The sequence below is a fragment of the Leptonychotes weddellii genome, chromosome 2, assembly GCF_054177405.1.
Source record: "Leptonychotes weddellii isolate Sample4059 chromosome 2, ASM5417740v2, whole genome shotgun sequence".
Lineage (NCBI taxonomy): Eukaryota > Metazoa > Chordata > Mammalia > Carnivora > Phocidae > Leptonychotes > Leptonychotes weddellii.
In genome coordinates this window covers 118385029-118403006 of record NC_138370.1, presented here as the reverse complement: position 1 = coordinate 118403006, position 17978 = coordinate 118385029, and the positions used below count along the sequence as shown (strand labels likewise).

The 17978-nt window shown below is 43.3% G+C and overlaps 2 protein-coding genes and 1 pseudogene across 10 annotated transcripts in view; 1 reads left to right on the top strand and 2 right to left on the bottom strand.

Annotated features, from left to right (window-relative positions):
* Positions 1 to 1759: 1759 nt before the first annotated feature.
* On the bottom strand, positions 1760 to 3144 carry LOC102736300 (mediator of RNA polymerase II transcription subunit 20 pseudogene; annotated as a pseudogene).
* Positions 3145 to 7927: 4783 nt separating this feature from the next.
* HNRNPDL (heterogeneous nuclear ribonucleoprotein D like) lies at positions 7928 to 14574 on the bottom strand. Of its 3 annotated transcripts, XR_014142962.1 has the most exons (9): positions 14084 to 14574; positions 13118 to 13286; positions 12857 to 13018; positions 12246 to 12377; positions 11996 to 12110; positions 11281 to 11451; positions 10835 to 10927; positions 10359 to 10463; positions 7928 to 9677 (listed from the first exon to the last, which is right to left on the bottom strand). XR_014142962.1 is itself a non-coding variant. In XM_081812247.1 (8 exons), the coding sequence occupies exons 1-7, from the start codon at positions 14524 to 14526 to the stop codon at positions 10857 to 10859; spliced, it is 1263 nt and encodes a 420-aa protein (XP_081668373.1). In that variant the 5' UTR covers positions 14527 to 14574; the 3' UTR covers positions 7928 to 10463; positions 10835 to 10856. The 3 variants fall into 3 exon arrangements, 2 of the variants coding, with proteins under 2 accessions (XP_081668373.1, XP_081668374.1); XM_081812247.1 differs by having other exon boundaries at positions 7928 to 10463; XM_081812248.1 differs by lacking the exon at positions 10359 to 10463.
* Positions 14575 to 14579: 5 nt separating this feature from the next.
* ENOPH1 (enolase-phosphatase 1) overlaps positions 14580 to 17978 on the top strand; it is a 37152-nt gene continuing 33753 nt past the window's right edge. For 2 of the 7 annotated variants that reach the window (XM_031041315.2, XM_031041313.2), the window contains exon 1: positions 15047 to 15765. Coding sequence is in view for 4 of the 7 variants with exons in the window: in XM_081812250.1 (XP_081668376.1) it covers positions 14580 to 15142 (563 nt within the window). In the remaining 3 variants the exon portion in view is untranslated. Of the gene's footprint in view, positions 15795 to 17978 lie in introns of all 7 variants that reach the window. The other 5 variants (XM_081812250.1, XM_081812249.1, XM_081812253.1 and 2 more) reach the window with 5 other exon arrangements.

Here is a 17978-nt window from a genome sequence, read left to right as displayed (position 1 = left end):
TTATTTATTTATTTATTTGAGAGAGAGAGAGCATGAGTGAGGGGAGGGACACAGGGAGAGGGAGAGGGGGAGAATCTCAAGCAGACTCCTCACTGAGTGTGGAGCCTGACATGGGGCTTGATCCCATGACCCTGAGATCATGACCTGAGCCAAAATCAAGAGTCAGACGCTCAACCGACAGAGCCACCCAGGCGTCCCTGGATGGTTGCATTCTCATGTGCCTCTATTTCTTGTATTTCCTGCTTACCGGTAGTTGGATCTAGATTTAGCTACTCTGAAGGTTTTTCTCTCTCTTTTTTAAGATCGATGCATTTTATTGTGTGTAAATGACATCTAAAACACACGTCAATTTAAAAAACCAAAAACAAAACAAAGAAACAAAAAAGCCAGGGGAAAAGGAGAACAAAAAAATGCAGATGGCACATCCTATAGTTAGAAAATTAAATTGAGCTTTCTGCCAGTGAAAGCTAAAAGAGAAACACGACTACTACCTGATTCTGTTGCACAGGCTTTAGATCTCAAAATAATTTCTCTTAGGTACCTTCAATGAGGGACAGTATCCTTGAGGACAGCTCGGTAGTATGTATATTAATATGTTTCCTAGGACCATCCCTGACTGCATACACCAATGTTAGCCCTACTAAACATTTCTGCAGCAGGAGTTGGGTGGGCAGGCAATGTTAAGTCAAATGAGCAGCTTGGAGTCTCAAATGAGAGGAGGACCAAGAGCTCAGGAAGCTGTGAACCCTTAGGCAAGGGGTGCAAAATTGACTGCCCAGTGTGACTAAGCCAGCGAAACTCACAAGTGGCTTTGGCACCTGCCCTATTACAATGCAATTCACAAACAAATGGCTTCCTTACAAGGGTACTCTGCAAAATAACAACCAAGGGCACTCCTGGGCTCATCCATTGAGCTCCATGTAGCAGAGGCTCCTGACTGGGCCCCCACATCCATTTTCTCCTTCATCTTTTAGTTCTAGAAGCCCCTGTGTTTTAAATGGACACATGGTCACCCAAATAAGAGGCTCTATGTCCCAGCGTCCCTTTCAGCAAAGTGTGGCCACACCGATTTGAGTGAATCCAGGTCATATCCTTTAAAAAGAAACTGCTTTGTTCTCTTTCCCCAGTGTATTGTAGACACGGAGCTGAACTTCTGGGCAAGGTCAACACCCCAAGGTTGGCTGAACAACAAAATAGAAGGAAACCGAGGTTTCGGTGACCTTGTACAGTTAAATCTGCCCCAGACCATCTGATTACACCTGTACTATTAGAAGAGAGAAGAATGAACTTCTACTAAGAGCCACTGTACTTTAGGTTCTCTTTGTTATAGCGGCTTAGCCTGTGGCTTAACCTCATTCACAACAGAATGGAAAGATGCCAGAGGGAGACTCCAAAGGACTCCAGCAACACCCTAGAAAAGTCAACTCACAGTTCACTTCAGCAAACAGGTCAGGAAATGATAGCCATCACACCAAGGGATGCCTCCTACTCCTTCTCCAGGAGAAGCCTAGCTGCATCCCTGGAGTAGAGGAAGAGGCCTTTAGTACAGCCCAGCCCAGCCTGTCCACGGCGGACTTCGGCCAAATCCTCAATAGCTGGAGATACAGACTGCTGTTCCCACCAACCCTAGGCAGGCACAGCCCTGTCCTACCTTTCCCCCTCCACACTTCTCCACTCTGCGTAATTACCATTCTTGAGAACAGGCCAAGTCCAGTAAGGCATAGGGTGATGCTGCTGCTGGGGGGCTGTGTGTGAGGGTTAGGGGAGGGGAGTCCAGATCCCCAGAACAAAAGTCACAGCTGGGAAGAAGGAGAGAAGCCTCCACGTCTGCCCTGGGTTTGTGGGGTCCAGGGGTCTCAGGGTGCAGCACCTCTCCTCCTGCATGGCCCCCCTGGTGACAGAGCTCAGCCGGGCAGCTGCCAGTCACTAACGAATCCCAGCCACTGGCACCTGCTGCTGCTTGCGGATCTTACTGAAGAGTTCCATGCACTGGACCACGGTCTTTGCTGGGCCGTACATGGCATTGCTATTCCCAGACTCTGTTCCCTGGTGCGTGTCTGCCTAGAAAACTCTGTAGGAACTTGAGCAGCAAGCTCCAGCTGCCGCTGGCTACCACGCAGGGGCCATACTCTAGCCATGGAGATGCCTCGGGCACTGGGCCCCTAGGTGGGTGGACTGTGTCCACCTTCACTAGGAAGTCACAGTGCGGGTAACAGCTACTCCGGGTCTCAGTCTTGCTGGCCTTGGCACTCTGGAAGAAGCCCTTGAGCTTCACCATGAGCTCATGGAAGGTGTTGTCAGAAATAAGGCAAGGGCCATTCTCAAAGGGTACTCTGAGTTGTGCATCACGTACATCAGCTTCCCAGCCTGACCTTGGCTGCCAAGAGTAGAGGCAGCTGTGCGGTAGGTCTCACAATCCACACAAAATATTCCTTGCTTCGCCGCCTCAAGCATCTCCAGTTTCCGGTGAGGAGCTCCATGGTCTGCGGGCCACTCATGCCCTTAGCCACAGGCATCTGGGACACACAAGTCACACCCACGGTATTGAGCCAGAGGGTGGCAGGTTCAAACAGATGAATCACAGTATTCTCCGGCTGCCCACAGTAAGTGAAGCCCCCGAATGCAAGGTTCTGTCGAGAAGGTTCTTCTCTTTGTTGTTAAACATTTTAGTTTCACCAAGATGCATCTCTGCATAGATTTCTCTATATTTTTCCTACTTGCAATTTGTTGGTATATTCAATCTGTAGATTGTATTTCATCACTTCTGGAAAAATTTCAGCCATTTTCTCTTCATATACGGCCTCATTCTGTCTTTTACTTTTTGGGGGGGTGCCCCCACCCCACAGGAAGAGTCTAAGGCTCCTCTGCCATCCCTGCCCCGTGCTCACCTTCTCAGTGGGCTCCTGTGGGAGCCTCTGTCTCTTCTTCTAAAACCCCAATTAAACATGTTATGCCTCCTACTATAACCTTTATGTCATTGGTTCTCCATGGCAATTTTCATGTTTTTGTCTTTCCATGCTACATTTTGGGTAGCTTCTGTTCATCTATCCTTCAGTTTACTAATTCTTAACTTGCATCTACTCTTTTTAGACCCATCCATCTTTAGTTTTTAATTTCATTTATTGTTTTATTTGAATCAGTTCTGTTTGATTCTTTATCAGATCTACTTTGTTGCTTTAATAGTTTCCTCTTCCCTGAGGTATTTTCAAGCTTATATTTTATTTCAATGTAGTAAGCAAGGAGACCTGATATCTTCTGGGTTTGTTCATTGTGTTGATTCTCACTCATGGTGGATTTTAATTTATTATGTATCGGTCATTATGTTTGAAAAACATTCATGGAAACCATCAGAAATCTAGGGTGAAGAAATGATTTTCATTTGCTTTTTCCAGGCACTTGAGGCCCCTTACATGACTAGAACTATCTTAATCTAAATTCTGAGATTAAGGTTCCCTTAACTACCCAGGTGAGGAAACTGGGTTCTCAGGTCTTTTGGAAGCCCTTAGTTTAATGGGGGTGATTGGGGTATCAGAGTCTCCACCTGGGGGTGGCCTAGGCTTTTGACTTCTGTGCCCTTTGTCTGGTAAGGCCATCAAACCCAACTTTGAATGCCAGGCTTACTCTCTAGGTTTTGACCTTCTCTAAATTTTAGCCAGGTGAGCTTTTCATTATATTTTTAGCTTTTAGTTCTTTTAAGAAGACTTAAAAAGATATTTCATCCTGCTTGTGTTCAGAAGGATTAATTTGAATTACTTAGGCCATAGTTGGTGAAAACAGAATCAAGTATTAAATACTTTTTGAAAAAATGTCTAATGAAAATTTTATCTAATATAGGTGTATACCTGAGTACATATTCTTACCCTATTGTGAGGAACGTGCTAATGCATGGAAATATGTACTGCTAAATTAAAAAACAATAATGATCTTAGGAGCATTTTATGGAATAATTTAAGAACTGACATCTTCATGTAAGGCATTTTCTTTTCTCATGGCAACAACTGGAGTTAATAAACTCTGACCATTGTTCTTAACCAAGTTATACTAAAAATTTGCATACCTTTTCCAGAATTGCCAAGAGAACAGTAATTAATGCCTGTGTATTTCCTGGCTGAGTGTCTGCCTGTTTCTGTTAAAAGCAGAGGAGTGAAATTTGCCCCCTGGTGGCCTTAATAAGTAAGAGGATGATTTCATCAAGGGGCAAATATTTATACCCAGGAGAATTTAAAAAGATTCAGATTAAACAACACTCGCCTGTAGTACTGTGGCTCTTAGCTATGGGTCAGTGGCAAATCTCTGCACCTGCCACTAACACCAAGACCCTCCTCTCTTGGGGGTCAAGATAATAAAATAAATAAAGAATCCCACTGTCAGCAGAGAACGGGAAGTGAGATGATGTCCCCGAATTTGTCACTGCGTTGGATAGGGAATAGAAGAAAAATAAAAATCCTTTTGATGTATCTTAGTGTTCTAAAATATCATGATAATAGCAATTAAAATAACTTTAATTAAAAGAATAAGGGAAGACCTAGGCCAGGGTGAAGTTTTTCTTAGTTTTGACAGGCTCTAAATCCTAGTTTACATGGAATGTAACTAAAGAATACATACATGAAAAACATAGGAGTATATATTTCAAATGACATCAAAGGTATAATTTGGAGGTCTGTTTCTGATTAAGTCATTCAAAAGCAGGATTTAAACAAATTTAAATTGGGGCACCTGGGGGCTCAGTCGGATCAAGCATCTGCCTTCAGTTCAGGGGCCTGGGATTGAGCCCCAAATTGAGCTGCATCGGGCTCCCTGCTCAGTGGGGGAGCCTGCTTCTCCCTCTCCCTCTACCACTCTCCCTGCTTGTGCTCTCTCGCTCTGTCAAATAAAATCTTAAAAAAATTAAAAAAGGAATTCCAATTGTATTCATACTGCAGGTACTTTAAAATCACTTTCCCCGGAATATGAAATACATACTCAAAAATGCATTTTCTTTTTCCTTATTCCCAATGATGTGGTCAGTGTAGTGCTAAAGTCCTAGAAAGCAGTAATGAACATTCTTAAGACTTATTTTCAGTATTTTAGAAGTCTGATAGAAATCATGTATTTTTAAAAATCTGCACAAGCTAATGAAAGTATTGTTTCTTTGCTTTTAGCTGGTATTGTAGTTGATGGTATGATGCCAGTTATCACTGTGGAGAATTCTGACAGCTATATGCTTTTTTTTTTTTAAAGTAATCTCTACACCCAACATGGGGCTCGAACTTAGAATCCTAAGATCAAGAGTTGCATGCGCTACCGACTGAGCCAGCCAGATGCCCTATGTACCTTAATAGAAACGTCATCACATAATGAGCAATGTATTTGGTAAGTATATAGCCATTCAAAACACAGTCCAGGGGCACGTGGGTGGCTCAGTCACTTAGGCATCCGACTCTTTTTTTTTTTTTTTAAGATTTTATTTATTTATTTGAGAGAGAGAGAATGAGAGACAGAGAGCATGAGAAGGAGGAAGGTCAGAGGGAGAAGCAGACTCCCCGCCGAGCAGGGAGCCCGATGCGGGACTCGATCCCGGGACTCCAGGACCACGACCTGAGCCGAAGGCAGTCGCTTAACCAACTGAGCCACCCAGGCGCCCTAGGCATCCGACTCTTGATTTTGGTTCAGGTCATGATCTCAGAGTTGTGAGATCGAGCCCCCCATCAGGCTCTGGGCAGGGCGTGAAGCTTGCTTGAGATTCTCTCTCTCCCTCTGCCCTTCCCCTGCTCTCAAAAAAAAAAAAAAAAAAATCAGTAAGAAATAAAAAAAAAAAAAGTAAACCCCCCCCCCGCCCCCGGCCACGAGTCTGTGAGAGAATGTATTTAAAGGGTGTCCTGGTAATGAAAAATGTTGGAACTACCCTAAAATGCCATTTAGCCCCCACTATCACTGTTCTTTCATCCCTCTACTTGCAACATCTATGGAAAACTTACGTCCCGTTCCAACTGTCTCATGGTTTAAGACAATTAAATAATCCCATAGGACAGATCTCTCATGAGAATGGTTTGCTGCAGACTATCAAGCCTCCAGTTTCATTAGAGGAAAAAGTCAATTGTAACAAAAATCTTACTTTCCAACAAAGATCTCAGCATTTACAAATTAATTGTATTAAAGACTGCGGACCAATCTTCCTGGAAGTGACAAAAGCTTCTGTTCAAAATCTAAGACTCAAGAGATGCTTAAGGTGCCAGAAATTGAAGATTTCAAAATGCTGTTGAGTTGGTATTTCCAATTAACTAATTTCTCCAATTGGAAAAACCAGGGGATTAATCAAATTTTTGCCCTAGGACCTTTTGTGGGGTTGGTCACTCCTGTCTTCTAAAGCAATCACTCTCTATGAGTGTTGACCAGCCAACACACAAACACCCAAGTAGAGGACATCTGAAGAAACCTCTACCTGCAACTTCATGAAAGATAGCAAATTCAGTAAATTTTAGTCAGTTACCATAAAAGCCAACAACCTCAAGAGCCTTTTAAACTAGATGGCTTTCAAAGATGTAATTTCTCTGAAACTACACTTAAAATATTTATGTATAGACATGCATTTTTTTTTTTTTGGTCAGAATTCATTTTTGGTTAGATTCTCAAGAGATAACCACTACAGTAGCATAAAGAAACTTGTCTGCAAGATAGTGTTTCTCACATACTTCTCATTTGTGTTGGCCTTTGAAAACCCAAACCTTAAAACATTGTTATTTGAAATTTCTACATTTAAAGTAACAAATCGGGAGTACACTGAATACCCTTTTTCAAACTACATGTCAGTCCCAACACCCTCTGAAATGGAGATATACCTCCCCCCAAATGGAGGTACATCTTTTTTTTTGAAGACTGTCCAAAAGTAATCTCTATACCCAACATTGGGCTCAAACTTAAAACTCCAAGATCAAGGCACATGCTCCACTAAGCCAACCAGGTGCCCAAGGGGTACACCTCTTAAATGAGCACTGAAAGAATAAAACCAGATTAAGCTGCCACTTAAACATAAATCAAGTCTTCAGAATGTACATCACCCTGTAACCCCAGGAATGCACTATCCTCTACCCTAGTTTATAAAAAGCAGTGGTTGAGAAGTCAAAGGTGAATTTTTATTTTTTGCCATTCCACCAAAATTCGTTAAAATTCCACATCCAATTAAACTATTTCGAGACAAAAATACAAAACCCCAACTAACCCTAAAACAACCCATATTTTTATGACAGTATTTTCAAATGACTTCATAGAAAAGGTTAACAAAAAAATTGCAGTACACCTGCAGTGTCCTTGAATCACTTTTAATCAGTGAAACTTAGCATCCTGTGGTTGACATCCTAGCAAAAAGTCCTGGTAATGGGTAGTGATTAAATTTTCAGATATTAAAAATTAAGTATTAAAATTTACAATTAGCAAAAATCCAGTCCCTGTCACCATCAGGGAATGGAATAAAAGCTCTGCTTATCCACGTTAGTATCCCAACAGACATCTTAGTCTTAATCTTACATTAACTATGAGACTGCAGAGTAAGTTTCTATTATGAGTAACACCACACAGAACTCAGTCAAAACCATTCAGGAAGCACATTTAACAAGATACACAGGCTCAGATACACAGGACCTCAGAATCTCCACCCTCATGCCTCCAATTAATTTGTCAAATTACTTAGTTCTAAATGAATACTTCAGGATGACACCTTGGTAACTATCGTTCATCCAAATGAAGTCCTACAGCTTAGCCTTGCTATATTTAAAATTTACATCAGTTGGCACTCATAGAGCCTAAAATCTGAATTTAAAGTCCAAAGCCCTTTGGGAAAAAAAGAAAAATGCACTTACTTTCAGTTCTTCATACATCTCAGACAATAATCTCTAGATGTAGTGTATTTCTTCAAAGTCATATATATCAAGACTTGATTGAAAAGTTTGGATTTTGTTTAAAAAGCCTTTATTCATTTTTGATCAGGGAAAGGACAATCTCAATGTCAACTTCTCACCTAATCATAAATTTGAACAGGATTCACTGCCTTAGAAGACACTGCGCCTACAGATTTTGACAACAACTTAAAATGAAAATCTCCCTTGTTCCCTAAGGTTGCATGTTGAAATAATAAACAGTCCCTTGCAATAACCAACATTGGTACTTGGCCTAGGTTTAAGGTCAAATAGCAAAACAGGAGCAAAAGGAGGCCAAGTGCATTGTAACTTGATAGCCAGCAAGTACAAACATCATTCAACAAAGAAAGTTGCAGGCACCAAATAAACAAAAGGCAGGTTCAACAGCATAAAAAAATTTACATTTGGTTGAAGGTGAAGTGAACTACTCTGCATGTGAACACGTATGCCAATCCTAGAGGGTAATGTGGAACCACAGAACACAAAACTTCAAAACCTTAAATCCAATTACACTGAATGTAAAATTCAAAACTTGAGTTTACCCAAGAAATTCTCCCAAATCTAGGGCTAAAACTGCTTTCTGATGCACCAGGAAAATATTTTAATGACTTAGTCACTTAGATTTGCACTGACATACATAAAATTTAAAGTATACTTTTCCCTACTACTCCTTCCTATGTCCGAATCTGGGTATGCTTAACTACCCAGCTCATGCACTAATGCATTAAAAATGATGAAATCTACCACCATGACTTTTTCTAAGAACTCACATCACATTAACAGTTAACACCCAATATAGCTTCCTAAAAATGCCCCAATAGAAAACATTTTGTTCAGTTTGGTGCTTGCTGTGACAATACCAACAGAAGACAACTAATTCCCTCAGCCACTACTTCAAATACCTCAACCTAACTTTTGCTCCAATTTTAACCTCATACCTATCTGCCAAAATGCTTGTTAAAATTTAACTGTTTTAAACTGTAGCTCCTATACACAGTTTAACAGGGCCTTTTCCCTGGGTATATCTGGACATTTTAATCAAGAAAACAAAGTCATGGTATTATGATTAGCCAAAGCTCTTTCTAGCAGACCGCTGATTCTGATTTAGTTTATCTTTAATAAATGGCTTCCCAGAGACAGGAACAAAGCACAATCTTTTCTATTCATGAAAGGAGCTACCAACATGCTTTGTGCCAGAAAGGTGCACTTTTCCAAGACATAGTCCAGAAGATTCATGGTCTGCTAGAAAGCTTCCACTAATGACAACCCTAGGACAAGGTCTCCAGATATACAGAAAAGAAAGGTTAAAGGTGTGATAGAACCCTCATTTAGCAGGGAAACGAAGCCTTAGATAGTATACATCTAACAAAAATGGGGAACGGGGACACTGTAGCTGGCTATTCATAAAGGACCACAGTTTCTCCCTATGGACCAATACTCCCTACAAAATAAACTGTGCCTTAATTATTGCTTATTTTAAATTACACTTTTACAGAGCTATTTAGTACCTGACGCAGAAAAACAATCACATAAGGAAGCATTTATTTGAGGTTTAACATGGAATCATACAAATAAAATTTGTATAAACACAAATCCACATCGAGTCATAACACAGATAGCAAAAGACAAAGTAAAAACAAAGAAAACTAATTGGCAGCTATATACAGTTGGACACAGTTGTGTCTTGTACACTAGAAAGTCTTTTACAAAATAATCATCTTAGATCAACAGAAGACCAATCTTCAATGTCGTCCTGCAAGATGGGTTAACTTTAGCCATCTCCTCCTAAAAACAAAAACAAAATAGCAATTAGATTTGTGCAACTCTGAAAGCTTTCAAAGGTCCATTTTCATGAATTGTTTTAAGTCCTCAATTTATTCTTTTCTTCAATAATTAAAGATCACATGCATGTTCAATGGCAAAATGTAATTTGGGTCATTAATAAATTCACCCTGGAGTTCCCAAATGATACTAAATTCAAATTTAGTTAAGGAATTGGGGAATGCAATCTTCCCATATTCACAGGTTGAACTGTGCTAGATTAAGGTCTACTAGAAATATCTCTAGTAAGCCAAAAAAACGCTCTTACAAAAATGGATTTCTAACAGGCTTATTATATTGTAAGACAACAAATTTCTGTGTGCATATGATCTTTAATTTATATCCCAGATTTTAAAGTTCTTGTTTTGGTTTGTAGATTTCACTATTAGCTATAAAAAGAAAAAGCAAGCATTAAATCTTAAAGAATGAACACTTAAAATGAGGCTCCACAATTGAAATACAACACTAAACAGAAGACCAAAATGATTAAGCTGTAAAAAGGCATTTATGTACTTTAACTCCTGTAAAAAACCATTTAAGTTAAGTTTAGACACTTAATCTTCAAAAAGATTAAAAAAGAAGCCAAAGTCTGAAGTTTTCCACTTTAATCTTTACGCTGGTACATGAAGTTGGAAGAGACCATACCACAGGACAGCGTTTTCTGGTGTATGCCTTGCGCTCTGCCCGCAACGTGCGACCCCCAGAGATAGACGTGGTCAGGGTGACACACGGCCTGCAATGAAGTTCCCGCTGGCGGGTACAAACAAGGTATAATGTCAGAGTTAGAAGACAACATTCTTGTTTTCCTTAAGTTGTACCCATTTCAGTACTTTACCTGTTAATAGTTCTAAAAAAGTTTAATTATTCCTCTAGACCACCTGGTACACAAAGCAAACAGAAAAACTCTTAAGTTTTTCTGTAGTACTAAAGAAAGTGAGATAAGACTTTAAAGTTAAAGATCTATAGACACTTTAGGCAAAACAGGCTCATAAAGCAATTAAAAAGTTAACAATTTAGTAAAAACAGACTACGTAATATTGTTTTTACTTATTTTTCATTTGTCTATTGATCTTTAAATTAAATTAGACATTTCCACTGGTTTCTTGTACTCGTACACACACCTGTTTTCTCCAACGTCCTCCTTTAGTATGGCTGGTAATTGTTTTGGTGATTGCCACCCCCTCGAGACGCCTTGCCATAAGTGCTCTGTTGGCCTAGTTTGGAAACACACAAAAATTATATTAAGATAGTTTTCTACAAAATGGTTCCATTATAAGTACTTTATAAAGCTATTAAACATGTACAACTCTGCATGCCAAATGTTAAAATTATCAGATATCTTAAATAGGCATTATAAACTAGTCATGTATCACATATTCTAGAACATTTCTAACCACCCAAGTTTTTACATTAGTATAATCACCCGGTAACTATCAAATGCCTAAAAGCTTAACTCCAACACTTCAAGAATGGAAAACCCACACACAAACAATTTCAGAATGGGATTGTACTTTTAACATGGAATTTTAATACCATTGGTTTATGAAATTAAGTTAAATATTCTTACCACTGTAGTCTGCATATCCCTGTCCATATCCATAGTTCCCATAGTTATACCCAGTATAATCATAGCCGCCATAGCCACTATAGTTTTGATCACCACCATAGGCACTATTGTAATTTCCATATCCTTGATCATAATAGTTATTAAATCCTTGGTTCCAGTTTTGGCCCTGACCTGAAACAATGCACAATGATTGTTAGATAACAACTTCTGGTCCCCAATCCTAACACAAAATGTTGTGTTCCTGTCCCTCACTCTGAAAATCTTAAACAAGTGGAATAAACATCTATATAGTCATCTGAGAAAGTTATTTTTCCAGTTGTCATAAAAAGGGGCAGAAAGTCCAATTTGTTTGCCAATTATCAAGTTTCCTAAATTTAATGGAAAAATCAGAACAAAGGTGAAGACAAGTAGGCTGTTTAGTTTTAAACAAGAACTCCTGTCCCCAAAAACCCAGCATGCCATGGTGTTTTCATGTAATCATAACTACATTAAATTGGCATTATTTTCCCATTAAAAAAGGACACTGTCAGAGGGACCATTCTTCGAAGAGGTGAAACCAGTAAACTAAGTAACAAAAACCCATCCACTAACTTGAGCATTTTTTATGTTGAAAATCTGGCTTTACTTTCTCATGGGCTTATTCCTATTTAGCAGTTTATAGCTTAAACCAAGGGGTCATTTTCAAAGGATTAAGTTCCAAAGAATGAAGCCTCACCTCGTCCACGACCCCTAGTACCACCTCGTCCACCAGCTGCAGCACCTCTTCCTCCTTTTTGTTGTTGCTGTTGCTGCCTGTATACCTCTTTGGGTTGTGCAACTTTGATTTCACACTATAAACACATTAAAACACCTTTTTTACTGAAATGTCAAGCCATTTTATTCTTCTCAAAACAAACTGAGAAATCTTGTCTGAAGAAAACAAACCACCTTCAAATTTTCATTTAATAAGAGCAAAATGGCTTTACCTTCCCAGAACCAATTTGATGGTATCGGCTTTCTAACAATTTCTTTACTGGCTCTTCGTCTGTATATGTGATAAAACAAAATCCTCTTCTTTCATTTGTTTTTGTATCCATGGGAAGTTCAATATTTTCAATCTGAAACCAAGAAGCACACTCGAGATCATCCAGCAATGATAAAAACTACCAGAAGGTATTACAACACCAAAGGTCCCCGGTCCCCTTCAAGCGTCAATATAACACGCTGCACATTACTGTAGTCAGATTGCTTCTGTATAAAAACTCATATTTTATTATCAACATCGCACCACAAAGGTTCATCTGTGAAGCAGAGAACAAAACTTAGTATTATTTTGTACCTAACAGATGCCACTAGTCAAGTCCAAACACTGACCACCCCAAAGCACCTGTGTTTTGGCCAAAATAAATGAAGATGTTTATTTCCATCACAGGACAGAAAAAACAGCAATTAAGGTACAGTGACTAGAAGGGACCTGAACAGTTAATTTAACTTCTTCCTCACCTGACAAATCAATTTTTTCTGTAAAAAGCTGGGGATTAACATTACATAAACACACCAAGTATGAAACACATATAAACGTAATCACACAGCGCACCTCTCCAAAGGCTCCAAAATATTCTTTAATTTGTTCTTCAGAAGTATCTGGGCTCAATCCACCCACAAAAACCTTTTTGGGAGGTTCTTTCCCTTTTAAAGCTTTGGCCCTTTTGGGGTCTATCAATTTGCCATCCAATTTGTGTTCTTTCAGTTCCAAAACCTAGAAGACAAATGTATTTAATTTGACAACATACAATCAAACCCCCAACTTGCAAAAAAAGCACACAGAAGCAACACAATGCAAAGTACCTGTCCCTACCTTATCAACACTAGCAGCATCTTTGAAAAGCACAAATCCAAATCCTCTTGATCTTCCAGTCACTGGATCTGTTTTAATTGTACAGTCTACAACTTCCCCAAATCGAGACAAATATTCAGTCAGATCTTTCTTGCTTGTATCCCAGCTCAAGCCTCCAATAAACATTTTACTAGAAATAAAGTTATTTTTTAAAAAAATATTAGCAGCACCTCAAGGATTACTTCAGTTCTGGAATTATGTTTAACTACGAAATACTGGGGGGGGGGGCGTTTAACCGTATATGCAAGTAATTCAATCCGTGTGTACACATCACATACAAACAAAAGACCACAAAACCCCACAAATTCCATCGAGGTCACTTATTCGAAACAGTGGACATTTTGCTCACCATACTGCATAATACGAAATTTAAGCGAGGCCAACCAAGTTAGTTCTACATTGATTTAGTATTAAAAATCCAACTTCCTAACCCGATCCCTCACAACTTAGGTCCACCCCCTTCCACAGCTGTCAAGGCTATGTTCCACCTAAAAAACTCATAACGCGTTCTGGGGATCCGGGTACCAGTCACACACTGATTCCCAAACTAAGCATTCCCTAAACTCTCCCCAGTAAAACTGTGCGGGGGGCCCTAACACAGACACAATAAAAAGGCGGCGGCAGCTGCAGCATGTGGCGCAGCGAGGCCGGCCCCTCCCCCTCGGGCCCCACGCGGCGCCTGCGCACTCGGGACATAGACGCCACCGCCCTCCTCCTCCAACTCCTCCGCCCTTCCCCCACCTTCCGCGGGCCTCTCGAGGCACCCCCTCCGTCTCCTACTTTCCTCTTCCCTCCAAGCTAGTGCGGCCCAGCGGGCACGCGGGGAATCGACTCGGGGCAAGAACCGGGGCAGCACGCGGCTCCCGAGGGATGAAGGGCGCGTGCGGCGTGCTGGGGGAGGGGGAAGAGAGGAGAAGCGTGCGGTACCCGTCATCCTGCTGATTCTTGCTCGCGTTGATCTTGGATCCCTCTGCGAATTCCTCTATGTTGCTGTACTCGTTCATATCCTCCATGGTGGCGGAGTTGTCGGCCGTGTGGTGCTGGCGCGCAGTCCGGGTCGCGGCAGCAGCGGCGGCGGAGCGTTGTATGGAGCTGGATTTAAAATGGCGGCGGAAGAGATCCGGGCGCCGCCTGCGCCCTCCCTTTATAGCCGCCCCGCCCGCCAATCGGGAGGGCTGCTGGGCGGTGACGTGGCGCTGGGCCCGGCGCGCCCCCTGCCGGGCGGAGCTGGGAGCGAGCGAAGGGAGGAGCGGGGCGAGCTGCCGCGGCGGCCGCGGCCGCCAATGGGAAAGGCTGCGGGAGGCTAAAGTAGCGGGAGCGGAGGGGAACAATGGCGGCGGCACATGGGAAAGCCGGGGCGGGACCTCCATCGCGGCCCTCCCGGTGAGGAGCGAGGTCGTGGGTGAGGGGACGCGGGCTTAAGATGAGAGAAGCGTCAGAAGAGAAAAACGAAGGGGCGAAAAGTCCTGGGGTCAAATATCCCGAGCAGCGCCGTCGCAGGGCCACAGTCCCTCTTGTCTTGAGAGCCTTTGTCTCTGGCGTCCGGTCCAGCCCACTCCTAGCAAAGAGCCGTCAACCCCGCCTTTTTCCAAAGCCCTCGGTCCCCCAGTGCGGACTGCTGCGGTGGCGGCTGCTGCTATCGATTAGCACCGTGGCCGGGGTGCTCCGGAAAAAGGTGGACTGCGCCCGGCGCCGGCGGCTGAGACACCGAGCGCACCCGCCCGCCCGTCTGCCGCGCGCACGCGTGTTTTGTCCTCGAGCTGGCTGGAACCAGCCGAACAGGAAGCGGGCGCGCGGCGGCCCCTCCGGACAGCGGTGCGGCGCGGGTGCCTCTTCCGCTACCGCGGCAGGCGCGCGGGCCGAGGAGGCGCGGCGGGCCTCCCTAACCGATCGGCCGGAGCCCGGGCCAACGCAGTCAGGCAAACCAGTCCCGGCACGGCCTCTTTTGCTGGCTGAGGACGGGAGGAGGGGCGCGAGCCCGATCAGGTTACTGTAAATATGCAAAAGCGGAGGCAGTGGGCGGGGAGGGGGCTAGGTGCCGTAGAGGGCAAGGGGCACTCACATCCCCGGCGCGCCACTCGCGGGGCTCCCGTCTGCACGTGCCCCGGGCCTCTCCCGCTCGCTCAACCAGTCTGCGGAGAGGGCGCGCGCGCCCGCGCACCCGGCTCCCGCGTTCGTTTCTTTGTTCCCGCCCACGCGAGGCCCATTTTGACGGATCGGGTTCGAGGCTCTCTGGTGGCCAATCGGCTTCGACGCCTTTACCTCCCCCCACCCCCTCGGAACTACGCGAAGGCCGCCCCTTTTCCCTGCCCACGTGGTCTCGGCCTCCGGCCCTAGGCAGCTAGGTAGTTCAGGGCGCCTGTGCGGCCGTCTTATCCACCTTCAGGGGCGCGGAGGTGGCCCTGTTCCTCGTGCTGCGGGACGCACGCGGCTGCCGGGTGGGAGATTCTTGCGGGGCTGTCGGAAGCCCAGGACTGTGCTGGGGGCGCAGTCTGCGCCGCCCTCCGCCCTTCCTTCCAGTAGGCCGATTCCGGTAGTTGCATCCGGTAGGGAAATGGTTGTGCTTTCCGTGCCCGCCGAAGTCACTGTGATCCTGTTAGATATCGAAGGTACCACAACCCCGATTGCTTTCGTGAAGGTGAGGGGCGGAAGGGAGCGGGGAAGTGACTTGTGCTTAAAAGCAATTAAAAACATTTTTTTAAGTGTTGCGTACCTTGTACCAGAGACATGAGGCGTAGGAGAGGCGGTGTGGCTTTGCACCCGCTGTGGGGTGGGAGGAAGTAGTGCGGCGGGTTGCGGCAGTGGTTTTCCTCACCGTACTCTTCGTCCTCCCCAGTCCCTGCCCTTGGTTCAATGCAGATGGATGGGAAAGGGGTGGAGATGGTGGCGAAAAAGGGCGGAGGAGGGCAGATCCGCCCGGGTGGGGAGAGGGGACGTGGGCGCCCCCCGCCGGCCAGGTATGCGCCCCGTCGCCCCGCAGGTGAGCGCCTGTTTGGCTCTGGGTTGGGCCCATCTAGGCGGCAGCCGCGATGGAGTGGTCCTGGAGGCTTCTAGTCCCGCAAAACGTAGACTGAAGTGTCAAGATGACTTTTCAGTTAGCCCTGGTATCTTGGGCTGTGGTGGTTACTTTTCGCCCCCTCCCACTCCTATTAGTGTGCCGAACTGCACTCTTCATGTTATTGGGCTAGACACTGCGGAACGCTGTGCTGATTTATTAAGCTATAGAACAAACATGTCTAGATTCCGTTCATTTTCCTCTGAAAACCATGGAAACTTGAACCTCTTACCCATAGCCTCTATCCTAGCCTCTGTCACTATTAACCAAACAATTGTCTACACCTAATTCGTAAACTTATAGCTCTGCATTATAGCAGGGCTTTTAAAAAAATACCTGTATTCTATCAGTAGATATTAAATATTAATATAACTTTAAAAAGAATTCCTCGGGCCTAGTCTACGCTTTACTCGACTTATAGAGGTTTAAGATGAAAGCATTAACTAGGAGGGTTTGCAAACAATAGATATTGTTTGCAAACAATAGATATTGCAAATAATAGATATTGTTTACAATGTAGGGAAAACCCATCTTCCAACAAATTGAGCAGTCTGAGTTTAAAATTTTTTTTAGTTTTATTTTTAAAATTGCCTGTGAAGAATGATTTTTTTGATGTGGCTTATAATGTAAAATCAGTGTACACTTTTAGGACTCCAATATAACAACCACTTACAAATTTTTTAAAAGAATCACAGTACCATCTTAGCACAAGTTCTTAAGAAATCTAGTTTGACATTTTTTTCTGTTTTTAATCACACCAGAGGCCTCTGCAGAAATAGTCAGGATTGACCAAATGCTGGTAATGGAGTTGACTTATTTTTTCTTAATGACTGACAGAATAACCGCTTTCTCAGAGTTTTCAGAGAGAAAAGGATTCCTCATCTTTGTGGGTTATAGTTCACAGCTTATTAACTCCACCAGGAATAATGACAGGAGAGGTAGTGATGCGGCATAAGATCATGTACCATTCTTGGAAAGTTGATTAGGGACTAGGATACCTCATGCAAATCAGTTTTGTAACAAAACATAGGTCCCTCTCCCACCTCTCCACTCCCCAGCCAATCCTTTCTTTTGCCAGATGACATTAGCCACTTCTTGAAATCTTCGTTATGGTAGATTTATCCTGACATCTTTCTGAGAGTTAAAATGTCTTCATGGCCTAAATAGATTTTTTTTTGAGTTTGACACTGATCTATAGGTAAAGTCAAGGCAGCCTGCAAAAAATGATTTTGGGGGGTTTTGTTCATTTCTTTTTCTTTTTCTTTCTTTTTTTAAAGATTTTATTTATTTATTTGACAGAGAGAGAGCGAGAGAGGGAACACAAGCAGGGGGAGTGGGAGAAGGAGAAGCACGCTTCCCGCGGAGCAGGGAGCCCGATGCGGGGCTCGATCCCAGAACCCTGGGATCATGACCTGAGCCGAAGGCAGACGCTTAACGACTGAGCCACCCAGGCGCCCCCATTTATTTTTCAAATTTAATTATGTTAATCACCATACATTACATCATTAGTTTTTGATGTAATGTTCCATGATTCATTGTTTGTGTATAACACCCAGTGCTCCATTCAGTACGTGCCCTCTTTAATACCCCTCACCAGGCTCATCCATCCCCCCAACCCCTCCCCTCTAGAACCCTCAGTTTGTTTCTCAGAGTCCATAGTCTCTCATGGTTCGTCTCCCCCTCTGATTTCACCGCCTTCATTTTTCCCTTCCTACTATCTTTTTTTTTTTTTAACACGTAATGTATTATTTGTTTCAGAGGTACAGG